The sequence below is a fragment of the Apteryx mantelli genome, chromosome Z (assembly GCF_036417845.1).
Source record: "Apteryx mantelli isolate bAptMan1 chromosome Z, bAptMan1.hap1, whole genome shotgun sequence".
Lineage (NCBI taxonomy): Eukaryota > Metazoa > Chordata > Aves > Apterygiformes > Apterygidae > Apteryx > Apteryx mantelli.
The window spans coordinates 83,200,648-83,220,411 of record NC_090020.1 but is presented as its reverse complement, the minus strand read 5'-3'; the positions used below and the strand labels follow the sequence as shown (position 1 = coordinate 83,220,411).

Genomic DNA, 19,764 nt, shown 5'->3' with positions numbered 1-19,764 from the left:
TATGAAAATGATATAAGACGTTTCCACCAGCAGGCCAGGAGAAGCTCGTGTAGGTGTTAGCCTGGTGGGTGTGGGCTCTCTCCTAGGAAGGAAGAGAATTAAATTGCAATTCTTAGCCTGAATCAGGCATGTTGGATAGAGGACTCCGGGTCCCAGCTGTCTGCCCTAACCATGGGCTGTCCAACCTTTTTAATGGTTGCACTAACCAATAAGTCCAGCTGTCGCTGAGAAAAATGTTGTCTGAAGTGGTATAAAAGAGCTTCTATTTTGATGAAGCAATGCTTTCCATCAAGGAGATATTTCATCAGAGGGTTTCTAGTGGGCGGGAATTACTGGCTTGATCTGACAGCGAGGAATTGAGGCACAGGGAAGTTAAACCACATTCCCAGGGTCATGCAAAAAGACTGCGGTGGAGCCAGGCATTGAAACTGTGTCTTGCCTCCTCCTCTAGCACCAGTTCTTCTGCTTTTCATACTAACCACAGATTTATTCCTTTGGCAGCTGTAACAATTCAGAGACAGTAGCAATGCCTCCTCCCTGCCCATTCCACCCTCTCTGGTCCAAAATCCGCCTGTTCAGTGCTGAGTAGCACAGGGTGGATCTTAAACATTGCTACCCTTGGGAGCACTTTGCAAACAGAAAGATAATTGCTAAAAGTTGCCTTACAAGGAGAATTCGGGGCTGCCTACAATTTAGTCTCCTGCTTTTAACCCAGTGCATGTTACCTCTGATGGCTGTGATGTTTCTTAGCTGTTGGATGCTGTGCTGCCAACCTGCTTCACCGCAGGTCGTGCATGAGGGAGACGGGCAGAGATGCCTACAGAGAACTCGCTGTGCCCTGCGGGAGGTAGTAGCTCTCTGTAATGGAGCATGACCGGCTTTGTTTCCCTGCCTGGATCTGTTGCTCCTGCTGCTATGAATTCATCAGCTTGTCCATGAAGGCCCCGTCTAGTGCCCCAAATAATACTCGCCACAAGATTTCCTCAGGCAACTCCATCCTGCAGTATTTCAAGCGACAATGATATCATATTGCTAAATAAATTGCATTAACAGATGAATATTGCACAGCTGAGCAGTCAGCTGAAGTTTGAAGGTGGAAGGAAGGCCTGAGTTTAACCAAAGGGGGAAACAACAAATTGGCCCTCAGATTTGGCTGGGAGGTGTCCATGCGTTTTCCATGGTCGTGGGCAGGAGGGAAGGTGGATGAGAGCACCCGGGGGTGGTGTGGGCTGGATGAGAAGAACCTGGGCAGGGTGTTCTGTTGGTGCTGCACCCCACGTCCTCGGGATGGAGACATCAGGGGGGCAGGCGTAGGAGGGGGTGCTGCAGCCCCATGGTCTTCCTCCCGGGTGCAGTGCCACGCCGTGTGTCCCTGCAGCGTCTCAACCCTCCACTGTTCTCCTCCACGAAAATAAACCCCTCAGCTCTCGGTGGAAAGGAACTGAATCTGGCTCACGGTGGAATATTAATCTTCCCTTTCAGCTGCTGAAAGCTGTGGCTGAGTTGATTAGTGACAGACAAGCCGCTTGCCTGTCACACCTCTGCTAAATTAGTGCAGCGGGGTCATATCAGTTAGTGCCGCCCCGCTGCTTCCCGGGGACGGCGTCTTGGCACCGACCGCCAGTGCCCTCCTGGGACGGCCGGGCTGGAGGAGAGAGGATGGACAGGAGAAAACAGTTACGGCTCTTGCTACTACATTTTTGCGAGCTGTCGGGCTTGCAGCATCTTGCAGTTCTTGCCTCTGATGCTGCTAATTTCAGTTCGAGAAAAGCTCCCTTCCCCGCGCCCGTGCCGCAGTGAGCCTGCACAGCTAGATGGAGTCACAGCTTTTATCAGCCGCTCATTAGCATTTTGCATGTTCCCGGTGCTAGGAGAAGCATCCAGAGAAAATCTCCAGGCAACATCTCGATCTCTGTTTTACGGATGAACTCTGAGCCGTGCACTGAGATTAAAAAAAGCCAAGTGGATATTTTTGAAAAAGATGATGTTACTGTTTTAAATAATGCAAGATTAAGAGCTTGCAGAATAAGGAACAACATCCACCCATGCTTAAAATGAAGAGTACTTGACTTCAGCCAGATCGCTGCCCGGCTGTGATGAGAGCCTTTTCCTGCATGCTTCTAGCAGCTGAATCCTCACCGCCTTTTCAAGATGTAGCATCCCTTTCTATTTAAATTTGCACCTCCACCATTTAATTCCGGAAGATGTGCTGATATGCGAAGTCCAAAAGGACCCCTGGGCAGAGTGAAGTGCTACTCTATCTGCCGTGGCTAAGTCTTGAATTGCTCAGAGCTGTGCGGGGCAGGTATGGGGACTGGTTTGTGTGGATATTGTTTCAGAGTTGGGAACATGAAAAAGGGGACAACTTCTTAGTAAAAATATTTCCCTTGTACTGCAAATGCTCCTGCAGTAGCTTTGCAAAACATCTGCAAGGAGAAGAGGCATCCAAGCTTAGTGCTGTGCACTCCAGCCCCACTCATGTTTTAGGGGACAGAGTGAAGCCCTTGTAGCACAATAATACTTGGTTTTCCAAGCAGGTTGTCAATTCATGACACTGTACACCTTAGATTTGAACTATAGAGCTGTTGGCAAAACCTTTCAAGCTTTGGACCTGGCACAGAATTATACCAGTGTTTCTCTGTTCTCTGCATGTCCTCCTTGATGCTCTGCATGTGTTCAGGTATCCTTCTGGTCTATATTTTAGAGACATAAAGCCTGATCCTACAGTGGCAATCTAACTTCACCAACTGATGCTTTTCCTTTTGTGGATCTTTTTATCCCATCAGGCTCTTCTGGCCCCTGAAAAGAAGAGTAGAAGATTAATCGCTGACAGCAGAATAAATATTGCAGAGGAGGTGCATGGAGCAAAGTGTTTTAAAAAATGTGGTCTGTGATTGAAGATCCCACAGTACAAAGAGTCACTTTTAGTTAGAGCGGTTTAGTAGTCAAATGGGAGTTGTAAATTGTACTATCTCCATCCTTGGCTAATGCAAATAAGATCCTTTGAGGTTGGCACGTCTCTAGAAGGTTGTTAGAGCTCCACGGAGTGAAGGAAAAGAGAAATGTTAAGGTATTTTCTGAGCCCAACTCTACCCTTCTTCTTGTTATTCAGTATTTATTGCATTTTTATCATTTTTATTTTATCTGTGTTGGCTGGTTTTGTGCCAGGGTGCCAAGAAGGTCAGATCGATTTTTAGCCTTTTCAGAGCACGTTCATTAAGCCATGACAGGTGATTTTCTCTTCTGTTTGGGGTCTGTCCTTGTAGCCCTCACCCCAGGAGCTGAGTGCATGCTGTAATTCAGGGAATGGTCCAACAGCTGCTTCTCATACATTTGTTCTTGCAACCTTTGCTTCAGGGTGATCATGTGCACCAAAGGGTCTGCTGCTTTTTAGCATGATTTTTTAACGTACGCTAGGGTTCGTTTATGGTGGAGGAGGCAGGTGCCTCGCTCTGCGAGTGGTAACCCAGGGGTTTGTGATGGTCCATAGCTCCTGAGAAAACTTATTCCCAGTGCTGGCCAGGAAGCTCAGACATACTTCTCCCCTAACTGTGGATGGATGCACCTGGCAAAGGAGTTTCCAGCCTGAGCCATGACTGGGCACGACATGTGGGAAATGGGATGGGTGGCTGAGGCAGCCAGGGAAAGCTTCTTCCCAAGAATGTGCCTAGCGAAAACAGACCTGGTGTATGCTGGTATCTTCAGAGAAGACCATGCCATCAGATGTTGGCTTTTCAAAATGCTGCTCTGTACACATCCTCTGGGAGATATATATATATATATATATGTATTTATATTCATGCTTCATTTTCCACCCCTTCTCTTTAAGAGGCTCAGAAGGCCACAGAACTTTGTGGGGATGATGGGACAAAACAGTTCATTTGAGAGTGAGCGTTGCTTGCTGAAGATAGGATGCAAAGAACATATTATTTGCCAGGGGCTGTGTTTCTATAGGACTTGAATAAACTTTGCAGTTTGCTGGTGCTCTTAGGTGAACAGTTGGAAATTTCTGCTTCCCTGGAAGGTAGAATCTCTCTTATCATTATTGTAAGAAGATGATGATCTAGCCAAGACTTGGGCTGAATTTTAATGTCCTCTGTCATCTATCTAGGCTAAAGAACAGGTCCAGTGAGTAACTGGTTTCCTGAATTGAATTGCCCTAAGGCAGGAAGTGATTTTTGAAGCTTTAGCATTTGTAGCTGTGTTTATTGAAATCTCCAAGGAAAATGAGCCAGTAAAGTTAGCTGAGACAGTTCATACTTCAGTTGGTATGATCAGTAAATGAGGTTAAAAATTTTGATTAGCTCTGGATTTGGTCTCTACAATCAGATGAACATTGCAATGAAATTGCCTTACTTACGGCAGATGCTTTGAATTTTATTTTTGCAGGGGAGATAAGTGAGATGTGGCCTGTGCACTTGTCCTTTCTGCACACGCAGTGTGCCCAAGAGTCAGAAGGGAAGAGGTGACGTATCCCAGAGCTTGCTGCATCGTCTAACCAGGCCTCAGTAACACAGGGTATAGCAGATTCTTCATTGAGGGCATATGCGGAGTCATGTATGGTTCATTGGTAGATCTTGCATTTCTCTTTACTGCTTTTGGTTTGTGTTTAGCTGTCCGTCTCCAGCATTGTGACTGGCTCTGTGCAGGGTTGAGTCTGCTTGAAGGAACAAGGTAGTCAGACAGCCAGGCACATAGACTTCAGGGGTAGACTTTGAAAGTCGTTCATGTTTGCCCTAAATGTAGTCATGCTGAAGGCCATGGGAGATTTCTCACTGAATCACAGAATCACAGAATCACAGAATCACTGAGGTTGGAAGGGACCTCTGGAGATCATCTAGTCCAACCCCCCTGCTCAAGCAGGGTCACCTAGAGCACATTGCACAGGATTGCATCCAGGCGGCTTTTGAATATCTCCAGAGAAGGAGACTCCACCACCTCTCGGGGCAACCTGTTCCAGTGCTCTGTCACCCTCACAGTGAAAAAGTTTTTCCTCATGTTCAGATGGAACTTCTTGTGTTTCAGTTTGTGCCCATTGCCTCGCGTCCTGTCGCTCGGCACCACTGAAAAGAGTCTGGTCCCATCCTCTCGACACCCTCCCTTCAGATACTTGTACACATTGATAAGATCTCCTCTCAGCCTTCTCTTCTCCAAGCTAAACAGGCCAAGCTCTCTCAGCCTTTCCTCATAAGAGAGATGCTCCAGTCCCCTAATCATCTTTGTGGCCCTTCGCTGGACTTGCTCCAGTAGTGCCACATCCCTCTTGTACTGGGGAGCCCAGAACTGGACGCAGTACTCCAGATGTGGCCTCACCAGGGCTGAGTAGAGGGGGAGAATCACTTCCCTCGACCTGCTGGCAACACTCTTTCTGATGCAGCCCAGGATACCATTGGCCTTCTTGGCCACAAGGGCACATTGCTGCCTCATACTTAACTTGGTGTCCACCAGCACTCCCAGGTCCTTCTCAGCAGAGCTGCTTTCCAGCAGGTCAACCCCCAACCTGTACTGCTGCATGGGGTTATTCCTCCCCAGGTGCAGGACCCTGCACTTGCCTTTGTTGAACTTCATGAGGTTCCTCTCCGCCCAGCTCTCCAGCCTGTCCAAGTCTCTCTGAATGGCAGCACAGCCCTCTGGCGTATCGGCCACTCCTCCCAGTTTTGTATCGTCAGCAAACTTGCTGAGTGTGCACTCTGTGCCTTCATCCAGGTCATTGATGAAGAAGTTGAACAAGACTGGACCCAGTACTGACCCCTGGGGGACACCGCTAGCTACAGGCCTCCAACTAGACTCTGTACCACTGATCACAACTCTCTGAGCTCTGCCATTCAGCCAGTTCTCAATCCACCTCACTGTCCACTCAGATTTCAAAAGAAGCTGAGGTCACCCTTGCCGTCCTTTGGAGCCAGCTTAGTCCTGTCCTGATTCCTCCAAGAACCCACCTCTCAAACTCACTGATGTGGAGCAGGTGAAATGGTTGTGTGTACGGCCCACCGGGGGGATTTTTGCATTCCTTAGTGCCACGCATCATGTAGCCTTGTAACGTCACAGCACGTGGGCTTTATTCCTGCTTTTTCATAAAATGCAAAGTACTGGATTTTTATTTAATTATTTTTAACTAGACTGAGTAACAGGGTTGGCCCCTTCAAATTTTTGTGATTGTGCAGTGTGGCTGACCTTTCCTCAAAACATTTGCTGTCACCAGCCAGACTTAACGTCACCTAAGATGCAAAAAATACCTCTAGGACAACATTCAGCCTGGAGAGGCCAGGCCTGAACCTGGGCAGATGTCTGGCTGCGTGACTCAAAGATGTTTTGAAAAAAGCAAGGCCGGTGTGTAGGTCTGGGTTCATTCAATGGCTATGTATCAACATCAAAATTTGCACCTTTCTCTCATCTATTTGAACTTTCAGCATCAAGGCCAGGAGCTGAGTGATCTGTTCCCCTTGCTCTGGGCAGTGAATACCCAAAGTGTCAGAGCTGTCTATGGATTTTATTCATCTTGAGGAGAATGGGGGTCAGCGTACACGATCCGGGAGACGTGGTTCAGACATGCTTCCAAGACAGTAGAGCACAACACGAATTGATTTGTACTGTTATGTTTTGTATCAAATCATAGTTTGCGTTATTAATGTACTGGGATTTCTGCCTCTCTCCTTGCAGTAAACAAATATGTGGTCCGAGTTTTTACTGGTGATGTTAGCGGCAGCGGAACAGATGCAGATGTCTTCATTAATATCTTCGGTGAGAAAGGAGACACAGGTATTCAAATGCAAATCGTTTCCTAAAATATTTCTTCCTGCTCTGCAGGCCTGTGATCTGAACAACACACAGCAGCAATCTGGCAAATGCAGAATAATTTGGCTGAGCGAAAGGCACAACAAATGGTGGTGTCGGCTCTAGCGTTTCTCACATCCGCGGTTCCCCCAAGCTGCGTCTGCAGAGGAGCAGTCGTAGCTGGACTGTGAGCGTGTCTGTGATCACCCATCATCAGGAAACAAATCCTAGGAAAAAGCATAAGCCGGTGCGATAGGTGCCAGTCCACTAAGGGATCTGATACAGATGTGTTGTTTATAGCGCACGCAGTGAGAGCTGAGTGTCAGACCCTTTCTGCGAAGCAGGAGGGATGATGTCCTTTCAGTGTGGCACAGGTTATGGCGGAGCCTGCCTGGCCATTTTGAAGGATAATCTAACCAACATTCATGTCATCTGGCTTTAATTTAATAGTGGTAGTTACTGCTTTTTTTGTTTTTGTGTACATTACATTAAAACAGGGATCCAGGCACTTGAATTTAATCTTTTTAAATGACGTTTTTTAATTGAATAGTAGTAAAAGATGTGCCCAGACCAAAATCTCTGGGTTCTGCCATGGAAAGAAGCAGGTGGAAAGTCCTGGAGATCCAACTAGCAAATACTCTCTCATGTCAAATTCAAGGAATAATGATATTATGTCTGCCAAGTGTCCTTGAGCAGATTATAAAACCTAGTGGATGGGTTTCACCCTTAATTAAGTCGACAGTCTTTTACAAGGGGATTTATCTGATCTCACTTGAGACATCTGAAGGTGGGTGTCTAAATCCATGCTGGTTGTCCAGGTCCCTTGTCAGATTAATATAGAGAAGCGACATTTCTAAAAAATGATTCATCCCCTTCAGAGGGAGGTGGGATGAATTGCCCTCTGCCGCCTTTCCCTGCACCGAGTCTGCAGGGTGCCTTGGGCAGATTCGATCCCACTCGTACTGTAACCGTGTTGGTTGCATCGAGGTCAGCACTTTAATACTTTTCATAAAGGCAAGCTCCTGTGAGGTCAGGAAAAGCCAATATCCCAGGCTGGATCCTAATTTTTCAATAAATTCTTCCCATATAACACAGCCAAATAAAAATATCCTGTGTCCTCAAATGTCAAAATCTTCAGCTTGTGGCCAAACCCTTTTTAAACAGTTGAGAAATTTTTGAAGACATTAAAAATAAAAGGAGTATGTGATGGTAGGAAAAAATGTAAGAGCCATCTGGATATATATTTTTGAAAACTCTGAGGGCTGTAAGTAATTGTGATATTAGCGTGAAAATTCTGGTCTTTTGTGCGCTTGAGAAAAGGTGCCTTTTTATTAGAATATAAAGTCCTGTGCATTTACCTTGAAGCTTGGTTGGAGAAAGTCAGTACCTGGAAGGTGTTTGGTCCAGTCATAGTGGTGGCATTCATAAATATTTCTTTATTTACAAACATTCACGCGCCAATGACTTTTTCTTTCCTCCTTGGCTATTTTACTTTTATTACTTTTTAGGTGTGAGGAAACTGGACAATGACAAAGACAACTTCGAGAAAGGAGCAGAGGACAAGTTCACGCTTGATGCTCCGAATTTGGGAAGGTTAAGGAAAATTAACATAGGTCATAATAACAAGGGTGGCTCTGCCGGCTGGTTCCTTGCAAAGGTTAGTTATTCCTTAGGAAATAAGGGTGTTCTGGGATCAAAGTGTCTCACTTTTTACCCTCTCAGTGGACTGATGCCAAGAAACGTAGGGATGTTTGCCAGAAGGCTGCTGACAGAGGGGGATGGCTGGGTCTACAGCGTGCTCTGTGTATCCGGAGTGCAGCTTTCCTTTACCAGTGTGTGCCCACTGCTTCTGTGCACTGGTTTAAAATGGGGTAGCTAGAAAATAAGGGACATTCGGGCTTAAGTAAATTGCCCATCATCTCAGGGTATGTTACAGCAGCGAGAAAATCCAGTTCTTAGGACTTGAATTTATCTGCTTTAATCTTGTTTCTCCTGCATCAGTTGCTGCACAGCTTCTGTAACAGATGAGGGGTCACTCTCAAAGCTGGGGTCTCCAAGCCTTTGTGACTTTATCAGCTTAACTCACTACCAACAGAGCAAAGATACCAGACTCTAAGAAATACCTACCGAGTTTGTTCACATTGGAAATTTGCAAAGTCTTATAGCTTGGCCAAATTTAAGTGATTTATCATTGGCACAGCAAAAGAAATATCCCTGCCACAGGGACGCCTGTCTTCCATGCCCACTTTCCTCCACATTTTAATCTCCTGCTTTAAGGCATGAAGGCATTGCAGCTTTTAGTGAAATGGCTGGAAAAATATTGTAAAAGGAGCAATCAATGAGTCTTTCCTCTAATCTCATTTTCTTTCCTGTGTCGGTGTCATTTAACACAGTTGGTTGTAATCCATTGAAGATCTGACCCCAGATTTGTAAAACCTCGATAACAGGATGGTTTGATGTATTACAGATGCAAATATTAGCACATGCTTTTCTACCAACCCCATGCGCTGCACTAAAAGTTATTATGTTGACTGTCCATGAAAAATGCAAAAGATGAAGAACAGAGCCGCTGGGCTTCCCGTAGGAAGCAGGGGGGAAAAAAAAACCCACAGAAAAAGAACCCTGTTCTCACAGTACAAATGAAGTCTGAACGACATGATTTTGATGCTAATTAGGTCACTTTAGTCCCAAAGTCCAAAGCAGTGACTAGTTGCAGCCAAAATATTAATCCTATGCTCTGCCACAGTAACCAGAGAAGTTTGTGATTAAGTAAAAGGCAACTCTTGCCTTGTAAGTACAGCTGAAAGTTTGGAGGAACCAGCTAAACCATAGCCCAGTTATTTTGAACAATTGGCAGATGTTTTTCTCTAACTTGCTCCAGGACCTGGGGACTCCAGCGTTGTTACTCCTGGAGGAACTTGCTAAGCATCACTAGAGGTTCTTCTCATGTTTCTTGTGCCTTCAGTGTAGCTTATACTCAGAGCTGGTTTTCTACCCCTAAATATATGAATAAAGACAATAACACGAATGCAAAGTGGATCAGCTGGTAGAGGGGAATCTGAGTGTTGATATTGCTCCTAAACCTCATTTAGTTTAGTCTTTAACACTCCAGCACAGCACTGCCCTCTCATGCTGACAGTCCCGACCCTGGCAGACACCGTGGTCCGTGTCCGCAGAGGTGCAATGAGACTCTGTAATGCTACAGGTGATAGTACAGTGTGAGATGAGTGGCAGGTTGGGAACTTCAGGTTCCCAAAGAATGGTTTCACAAATATTTCACGAAGGATAGGTTTCAGATTCTACCTGTTAGCTCTGAAGGTAGAGAAATGTGGCAATGACATTCTACCCCAATAGTGAATTTTCATTCTCTGAGCCATAGAGGCAAGCAGAGGTTTCAAGTTCTTCATTTCTGGCTGAAGATCTCTGGGACTCTGCACTGCTTGTCTAAAATACTGCAGTCATTCTACAGAAAGCTTCAGGAACACAGATGTATGGTGGTAACAAATGCTTCAACAGGAGGTGGAAGGAAATCCAAGTGGGTAACACTAGCCTAATCTGGTGTTACAAGAGAAGATGTTCCCTGGCTTTTTTCAGTAGAACATCTCTCTAGAGTAGGGCCAAGAGCCTAGTCCTTCTAAATTAGAAACTATCCCTACACAAGGTTTCATGGCTGTCTTTGCATGTGATTCCAGACTGGGAACTGAGTGGAATTAGCAGATATTACTAGCTCACACAAGCTGATCCAGTGGTCTTGATTTGTCCTAAAATTCATTGATACTGTTTCATAACATGGCCCTAAAACCGAGTGAGAATGAAGACAGGCTGTTCCCAGAGCAGAACGAAGAGCTGCCGTTCAGTTGAACGGAGAGGAGTAGCCAGCAAACTGGCTCGAGAGAGAACGAAGACAGGCCAGCCAGCTGGTCTTGGTAGCAGAAACATTTGGTCTCGTACACTGTGAGAGATGCAGATTGAGTTCACTAGAGAAAAAAAAGAAAAGAAAAGAAAAGAAAAAACCCACCATTTTTTACTAGCTGATTGTCTGAAATTCTATCAGTTCTAATTAGGGAGCGGAGAGGGATGTGCTTGAATATTAAATATCAGGTGAAATGGTCAATATACATAAGCTTCTGCTCTTCTCTCACCTCCTCCTGCAACACCTTTGCTTTTTCTGCACATATTTTGCAAAGAGCTGTTTCTTTTCTCTTAGGTGATCATTGAAGATATCGGCAACAAATGTGTGTACCAGTTCCCAGTTGGACGCTGGTTTGCTTTAGATGAGGATGACGGAAAAATCCAGAGGGATATTCTTGTAGGAGGCACTGAAGCCACAGGTAAAGTCATGGGCTGAATCCATGGTGGGAAATGCAAAGGTGCAAAGGCCTAATTGATGTTTCTAGCCATGTCTTCCTTAGAAGGTTAAATGTCCTGGCCTCAGGGAGACCTAGAGTGGACCAGCTGTTGGTGACAGGCAGTTTCATGCAAGGGTCCCTCAACTGTCACTGCATTTCCCACTTCCACATCTCACTGGCAAAGCTGTGCAGAGCATTCCTGCTGATTTGTGACCTGATGCACCTGGATAAGGGGCTCATGGGCAAAGGGTGAAAGATCCAGCACGTACTTCAGCAGGTCACTCGCCAGCCTTCAGAAAGTGGATTGCCATTCCCAAAGTCTCAAAGGTGCCACACAATAATCCATATTAGGCTTCAGGTTATGGGCTGGGGAATGATGGATCCTTTTACAAAACAAGAGAGGCAGTGCCAAGCCCTAAAACCGGCTTTTTGATTATCCAACCTGATTAGAGCAGAGGCAGACAAATGTTATGTCTCTGTTAAGGGAAACCTGGATATAAAGTCAGTAAAACAAATTACCACTAGGCAGAAGATGATTTGGATAGTGTTTTGCCTGTATTTATTCATTAACAGAAAGGTAAACACTGTGACTATGCATTTAACAGGTGCTCTTTACTTCATTTCAAGGTCTATAACATCTGCAGTCTTCATATGCCTGCCTGCGTGTGCACTGGAAAGTGGCCTGGGTGTGGAAACCTGATTACATGATGCATGTTGTGAAAAACAGAAAGATAGGGGAAAGAAATCTTCTAACTAAAAGATTGCAGCTCCCTTACTAAAAACTTTCCTTGTTGTTTTGCATTTGTCAATGTGCATTTTTTCTGCTCTCCTAAGTTCTGTTGAAGATATTCCATCTGCACAGTAAAATGTGCCTGAATGCAGTTTTTGATGAAAACTTTAAAGAAAGACAGGATTGTTTATAAGACAGTGAGTTCTGATATTCCTACTTTTTCCAAGGTCCCTATGAGAGTTATGAGTGGTTTAGGCTACAGCAGGACTTAGCTTGGGCCTTCACGGTATAGACATGCTCCCTAAAACACTGTTATGGTTACAGAAGTGTCTCCTTATTCAATACCATAACACAGGCCTAAGATTTGCCTGTCAGTGAGCCCTCTGGGAAGCAAGGCATGTAGGAAGAGGTCATACCTTTCTTAGACCAACAGATAGAGCTGGAAAAAACAGAGGGTTTTTTGTACATATAAATTCTGTTTCAGAAAACATTTCTCTTCCATTTGGGGCTAAAAAAGGACATTGCCTCTCCCAGAGCTTGCTTTGCTGAGATCTTTAAAGTTGCACAGTGGCAGTGCGGGTCCTGCTGGCTTCTGCAGCGTTAGAGGCTGCCAACCCTGCGTTCCCAGAGCGTGGTGGTGTTACACATCTTGCCCCAGCTGCTGAGAGCAACACCCCTGTCCTCTCAGCATCCTTTGACACTTCTGGTACCTCTGAAAATCAAGCAACTTAGCTGCCAGTTCAACTTTTTGCATGCTTTCAGCAAATTATCACTACAGTAAGGACGTCAAAACACCACAGCTACAGTCTCAGGCTTTCTTCCAGTGAGCCATGCGATAGCAAGTTTGTGACCATGAACCTGTTTCTCTTGGACAGTATGAAATCAGCTATGTGTTTCTCAGATGTATGTGTGGAATGAAAACAAAAAGTTTTGCACTGTGTCCAAGTTGAAAACTAAAAAAGACCCGTGGGAAATCAGTACAACCCAATGTAAAACCAATCAAGAATTGTGACTTTCAGACTTTTTTCCTCCTGACTGAACTCCTGATTCCTTCAGGTATTGTGTACAACGTTGCTGTAGTGACAGGAGATATCAGAGGGGCTGGCACAAACTCCAAGATCCACGTAATCCTTCACGGCTCCAAAGGTTCAAAGAACAGTGGGAAGATTTTCTTGGAAGGAGGTGAATTTGAGCGCGCCAGGACAGATCTCTTTAACGTGGAGATAGCAGCTCTTCTCAGCCCTCTCAGCAGAGTCACCATTGGGCATGATAACTGCGGTGTCAGTTCTGGCTGGTATTGTGAAAAGGTGAGACTAGGTTGTTGGTCTGTAGGCAGCTGTCAGGTTGTTTCCTATTCACAACCTGACCCCAGCAACCAAATAAGTTTAAAAATTCTGCCTTTATTTGGATGACAATATCCCCAGTTTAGCAAGTCAGTGTTATACATAATGCATGGTAGTAGTGATTGCCTCGAAGGCACATTAAACACGTAAATCAATCACTCACTAATTGAGTTGATTGCCCTTTGCAGTCACAAAGATAGGTATTATTTTCTGCTCAGCGCCAAAAGCACCTTCAGATGTTTGCCCAGAGGGCCAGACAGAAACATGGGCTTGGATCGCACTGAGCATTTCAAAGTTATCGTCTATACTCAGATGTTCCTGAAGTTTTTTAGATGCTGCCAGGAAAAAAGTGGCTGACCACAGCTGTCCCTGGGAGGCGGTGGAGCAGCGTGGGGTTGTGTGCAGCGCCAGCAGGGCCAAGAGGAGGGAGGAAAGTGCGGCAGCTGCCTACCCCTCTGGCAGACTCATGCCTGCTATTACACTCTGAAGTTGGGAGGGCATGCAGTTTTCTTGGAAAGCAAAGCTGGCTTAGGATGCATCTGGAGGTTTTCTGTACCTTGTGTTCCCCACAAAACACTGCAGTGTGGCGCAGGGCGTGTGTTGTGCACTGGCACAACGTGAACTCCTGCGACCGCACTGCCTGTTCTCGTTGCCTTCCCCTGGTGGTGTTTTGCCACTTCTTGGTAGACCTGTTTTGGTGTGCTCTGGAGGAGTGGGAATAACAAGACAGGAGGGTCCTGAACATACTCCTAATGGGGAACCATGCGACAACCTGGGCTTGTTCATGCAGACTTGTTCAGGGAACCTGGCTCTGAGAGCAGGACCAATATCCCCCACTCTGTCATTGCTTCAGTTGCTTAAGATGTCAGGATCAGGGTCCTGTGGGCTGCCAGTGACAGAATATTCAAATTCACCTCTCTGGTTTCTTTCTCTAGGTGGTGGTTTACTGCCCGTTTACTGGTATTGAGCAAACCTTCCCGTGTGGGAAATGGCTGGATGAAGATGAAGGAGATGGCCTCATAGAGCGGGAGCTCTATGAAATGGTCTCCCTACGCCAGAAAAGACTAAAAAGTACGTACAAGCATGCAATAGCCTCCTGTGACCCCACTCCATGGCAGTGCCCTGCGTGCCACCCACACAACGTAACATGGGTAGATGAAGCGAATTCGCTGAAGAGAATCAGGTCCTGCTTGAGTTTCATCTTTGAACGTCCTGGTTTGGAAAGTTGAATAAAAAATGAAACCTTTAAAGTATTTTGAAGAACTGCGCCCATTTCCTAATGGGAAGGAAATGGGGTCTAGCAGCCTTCTGAGGTTTGCTAGGCTTACGACTGCTACGTCCTCACCTTTGCAGACAAGCCAGGAGGTTTCTTCTCACTATAGCATTAAAACCTGCTTGGTCCCAAGGGAAACTAAACCTAAATATATTAAAAAGACAGATCTGGGGGAAAACAGGAAGAAAAAACAAACTCTTCCCACTAACTTTAATTTTTTTTACTCTGGGCCTTAGAGAGAAAACAAGGTATTAGTCCTGTCCAGCTGCCAAACGTGCCTCCCAAGGTGAGCGAGCACTGCATTTGAAGCCTTTTCTTTAGAGGGAAGCGCATGCATTCGTTCGGAGGTGCTGCTCGGTGCCGTGCAGGGCAGTGCATCAGCACGGTTCATTCACACGAGCCTTGCTGGCAGCATTTGCACCAAGCGATGGATCGCTGCTGTCTTGTCCGTGTTAGTGTGTGTGTGTAAGCAGAATGTTTTAATTAGGATAATAGATGCAGTTTAATCAGAATGCTTCGGGTGGGCTCCTGCTTAAGCAGCAGTTCATTTAAATAAGCTTTATCTAAATGTTAGTCAGTGTTATAACCACATTACGTCTCTGCCTCGGTCCATTTAACTAAAGCATCTGCAACCTTTAACCCTCTATTATCAGCTCTGATTGTTATTGACAGGCTAATTCCCCTGCTGCCGCAGTGCAGGAGATAGACGGAGAGCATTAGCCTTGAGAAATCTGTGACCTTTAGCTGCCAGTTTAGAGAAGCGTAAGACTTGGAGTTAGAAAGGACCTATTATGTCATCTCGCCTATCGCTCTGTGCATGCAGGACCGTCCTTTTCTGTGAGTCGATCAAAGCTCGGTTCAACCTCACTTTGGGTATCCATGGTGAAACAGCTCCCTGCACAGCGTTTGCAAGCTGTTCCCCCAGCGAGCTGTAGCTCGACATGTAGCTTGTTTTTATTCTCAGCCTCGTTTTCCCCCCCCTCTCCTTATCTTGCATGTTATCCTAGGAACCCTTGTGTCAGGTCTCACTCTCCTTGGCGTTTGTACCCTGGGGGAGAATTGCTTTGGCTCGGAGAATTTCCGAACTGCCCAGATCGCTTGATGTGAAGGGGAGTTTGGGTGAGACACGGGGGGATTTGTCCACCCAGCCCTGTGAGGATGATGATGGGTGCTTGGGGAATGCCTGGTCTCCCCTAGCAGCTGCAGACCTAGCTCACCCAGGTTTCTCCTGGTGTGGTTTCTCCCTGCCAGCCCTCTGTCGGCATATACTCCTGATATAAGGTTCCCTCTCCTCCTCCCTATACATGCATCGTTCCTCTTCTCCTTCCCTTCAGCAGCAGAGGTCAGGGAGGCCAAGCAGGAAAGATGAAAGAAGTCTCTGGTGTCCAGTTTGGCTTTGCTCTTTTCCCTGGCCACTATATCACATGCCAGGAGCAAATTTGCCTCAGCTCCATTTCTGCTCGAATGAAGCTCCTTGGTGCTTTTCAGAAGACAGTGTTCATGAACATTTTGAATACTATATAAATAGGGGAGAAACTTTTTCTGAAGAAGAGTTTCCTTTCCCCCCTCACTTTTTGGGTAGCTCAGTCCCCTCCCTTTTATAATTACATACTGAGCAAATCAGTAAAAAGCTAATTTATATGCACGTCATCGTATTTTTATATTCCATTCTGGGCTCTGAAGGTCAAGCTGCGCTCATGTGGGCTCAGGCATACCAAAAGGGTTAGCAATTCTTTCATTAGAATTTGTTAATAATTCAGCCGATGTCTGAATCAGGAAAGAAACTTGTTTCCTCTCCTGTAGGTGCTGCAAGGCCTGCAGAAGTGAAACAGATTATTATAAATAAAGTGAGAATGCAGATGAGGGGCTCTGTAAAGGAAATAATGTCACCTTTACATATGCAACCATTCCCTTATATGTAAACCAATGTGAATTTGCTTCATGCGGGCTCCTCTTATAGTTAAAATGCTGGGTGAGGACTTAAAGGCAAATTCAGCTTGTAGCTTTGCTGCAGACTTTGAGCACTTCACTTGGAGTAACACAAGCGCTAATTGAAATTGGGTGGGATTTAGGCATTTAAATCATATAAACACTTTTGAAAAACACCTTCACCTCCCTCTGAGCGTGTTTGTCCCACATAATGCAACATGGGGAGAGATACCTGAACTGGATCCAAGCAAGGGTTACCTGAGCATAGTACCTGTCCTGCAAGAAGCATATTTGGACTAATTGGCCTGATAGATCAGGAAGGCTCGTTAGCTCAGGGTGAAGTGATATGTGCTTGCATCCATATTGCTGCTTGTTGTAGAAGCAGCTCATCTAGAGCAAGTTTTGGGAGCTACCTGGAGCTGTATTGCACAGTATCAGGTACTTGGAGTGTCTTTCCCATTGACAAAAAGAAAGATTACACTATTTCCCTGCATTAAAAATGGTCTTTGAAGCTAGAATTATGGGTGTTGGAGAAGTATACTGAAACTATAGAGATGGAGCAATTCCCTAGATTACCCTGTTACTAATGTATGACATATAATAATGTGATTCACCTAAGAAGTGATGATTTATGTGTTTTCTCATTTTATTTTAAAGAGAGACACATTATTATTATATTTTCAGGCACCCTCATTCCAGTACGTCATGTAGCAGCTGATGATGTTTGTGCAGAAAAGGATAAAATGTCCGCATTTTCTTTCATCCAGCCCTCTCTACCATCCAAGGGAAATGATGAGAATTATGTTTTTAATGCTTTTAATGTTTTTAATTATGTTTAAAAATTAACTTTTAAACAAAATGCCTTGAACCTTTTTTTGTAGAAAATCCTTGGTCACTGTGGATCTGGACAAGTGACATTAAGAATGCAGGGACAGATGCCACCATCTTTTTCCAGGTTTATGGAGACAAGGGAAAGTCAGATGAAATGAAGCTGGACAACAATTCAGACAACTTTGAAACTGGACAGACTGACAAGTTCATGGTATGGATCTTGTGTGAGTGGTCAATTTGGCATAGTATGGTTTTTCAAGACATGAGCTTTAGCCCTGTATGGAAAGCCAACAGCATGAGATCTTTATATCAGCATGAGATCTCAATAGAGCCTTCTTAAGTAGAGGAGAAGTCATTCAGTTTGGTGGTGATGCAAATGATTTCCCAACCTGAAGGTCTGTCCTGCCTTCTCCAAACAGGGCTTAGGCTGATATTCCAGGGTGCTCAGGTGGCAATGACCTCAAGTCAGGGTGGCATTAAGTACTTCATCTCCTCCTGAAGTAGATAGCCTTTACCCTCAGGCACAGCTCCATCCCCATCAGAGACCTGCTGCACCCACTTAGACCATTTTAAAGGAGAAATGGGCTTAATACTGCCTGCCAAGAGTGTTTTCTGAGACCACAAGGAGCAACACTGCAACCTTGGAAAGAAGCAGGCAGCCGCATTCCCTGTGGGACTGCTTCTTAGATGTCATGGTCTTTGGGAATTTTGGAGTAAGGTAATACTTTACCTCTTCCCCTCCCACCCCCACCCCAACCCCAGTGTCTCAGTGAGCATTAGCTATTTACAGAGGTGTTTCCTGTCCTGAGTGATCAGGTCTTCACCCTCCCTGGACATGAGCCTCTGAGCTTAAGCAGCATGCTGTGTTTGAAGGCTGGGGAGGGTCATCTTGTGTTCTCAACTTCCCTTTCCCCATTCTCAAGTATGTTCCTAAAAGTTAACTAGGGACTGGTCAGAGAAAAGTTGAGAAGCAAAGGATTTTAATTCATGGCTGTAGTTAAAACATTCACCCCTTTTGCATCAGAATCCATAACCATTTTCTGGAAAAAGTGTGGCTGTGTTTTGCAGGTCCTGTCTGAGAAAAAGCTGGAGCTTGACATGAGCCTTTAGTTGTTATTTGGAAGAACAGTTTCAAGGAGCTCTCATGATCAAGGGTGTCTGGATTCAGCCCATATGTTGTCCTCTCATGAAAAGAGAGGCATCAAGCTATCTTTGCAGACTAGGGTTTAGTACTTTTTAAGAACTTTAGTTTTTTACTCCTCTCTGACTTGGCTCTTAAAAGAAGTTTTGTGGCATGCTTTGTGTACATGCTTTGCTGATCTACAGAAATGGGTAATGCTCTTTTTTTTCCTCTGTAGATCGAACTCCCTGATCTCGGCACGTTTTATAAGCTTCGGATATGGCATGAGAAGAGGAACCCCTTTGCAGGCTGGCATCTGAATAAGGTGAGAGGACGTCAAGGAAAGCTAAGCCTGAAAAGTCACACCGATCACAAAAGCGTACATTGTCAGTCATGCATCACTGCCTTTGCCAGCTGGCAGCTGAGTTTGACATGCAGTGGTCAAAGGTGCCTCCATTCACAGACTGTGCTGAGTGAAGAGCGGAAGTGGAGATCCCATGTGAGCATGGGGCATGAAGGAGGAGACACTGTAGCCTCTGCAAAAAGGTGTGGAGAGAGAAGAATTCATTGCATGCTTTTTGGAGGAAATTCCTTCTCCTACCCATCCCTGCCAGTTCAGTCTGGTGGACAGCACCTCTTATGCATGCTGTGCAGAAGTGGAGGTTGTCTCCTTTATGGAGCCACACCTGTAGTTTCAGGCCCTGATGAAGGGAGGTAGAGAGCATTTCCCAGCACTGACTGACACTCTTCCAACAAAGCTCTTGGCTTAGAGGGCTGTCCCTATGCTGAGCCCTAGCAGTTCTCTTCCACCAGGGTCTTAGCCCTTGTGCTAGGACTTTGGAAAAATGTGTGAAAGCAGTGAAGGCTGCTGCAGGCAGGTGGGTGTACAGGATGTAAATCCTCCCAACTAGCAACAGCAGATCCTAGCTCCTTTTCTTGCTTTCACCAGCCCCAGAAACCTGGGGCTTCACACGCAGTTCTTGCTGTACTAGGCAAGCTAGGAGCTGAACTGGTCTTTGTGATGTGAGACCTAGGTTTTAGGTTCAGCTAGGCAGGGAGGAGGTGGCAGGCACGAGGAGAGGGGTAGCAACAAGTCACCCCGTCCTGTAGCACTTGGGGTTGCCAAGAATAAGGCTGTAATTAGTGGCAAATGTGATGCTCGCGTTTGTGTTGGAACATGTGGGAAAGGAGAGCAATGTGAAATGGCAGCTTCCTGCAGCCCGGATTGGTGCTAAAAAGCACATTCCCTTATCCTCTTGATGTCCCGCTGCTCTCATCCCCCTCCCCCCACCACACACACACTTCTCTCTGCCCCTCAGAAACCTTCTTGCTCTCAGAGACCACTACTGTACAGAGCAAGAGAGGCAAACAAGTCCTGTCCTGGCCTATTTAGGCTGGTCATAAATAATGAGAAG

The 19,764-nt window shown here is 45.6% G+C and overlaps 1 protein-coding gene across 1 annotated transcript in view; it reads left to right on the top strand.

The window, feature by feature from the left end:
- The window catches only part of LOXHD1 (lipoxygenase homology PLAT domains 1), a 141,222-nt gene that overhangs the window by 30,652 nt on the left and 90,806 nt on the right, over window positions 1–19,764 (top strand). The window contains exons 6-12 of the mRNA XM_067316464.1: window positions 6,661–6,759; window positions 8,283–8,431; window positions 10,982–11,105; window positions 12,910–13,160; window positions 14,132–14,267; window positions 17,280–17,440; window positions 18,588–18,674. Of these exons, the coding sequence (XP_067172565.1) occupies window positions 6,661–6,759; window positions 8,283–8,431; window positions 10,982–11,105; window positions 12,910–13,160; window positions 14,132–14,267; window positions 17,280–17,440; window positions 18,588–18,674 (1,007 nt within the window). The remainder of the gene's footprint in view (window positions 1–6,660; window positions 6,760–8,282; window positions 8,432–10,981; window positions 11,106–12,909; window positions 13,161–14,131; window positions 14,268–17,279; window positions 17,441–18,587; window positions 18,675–19,764) is intronic.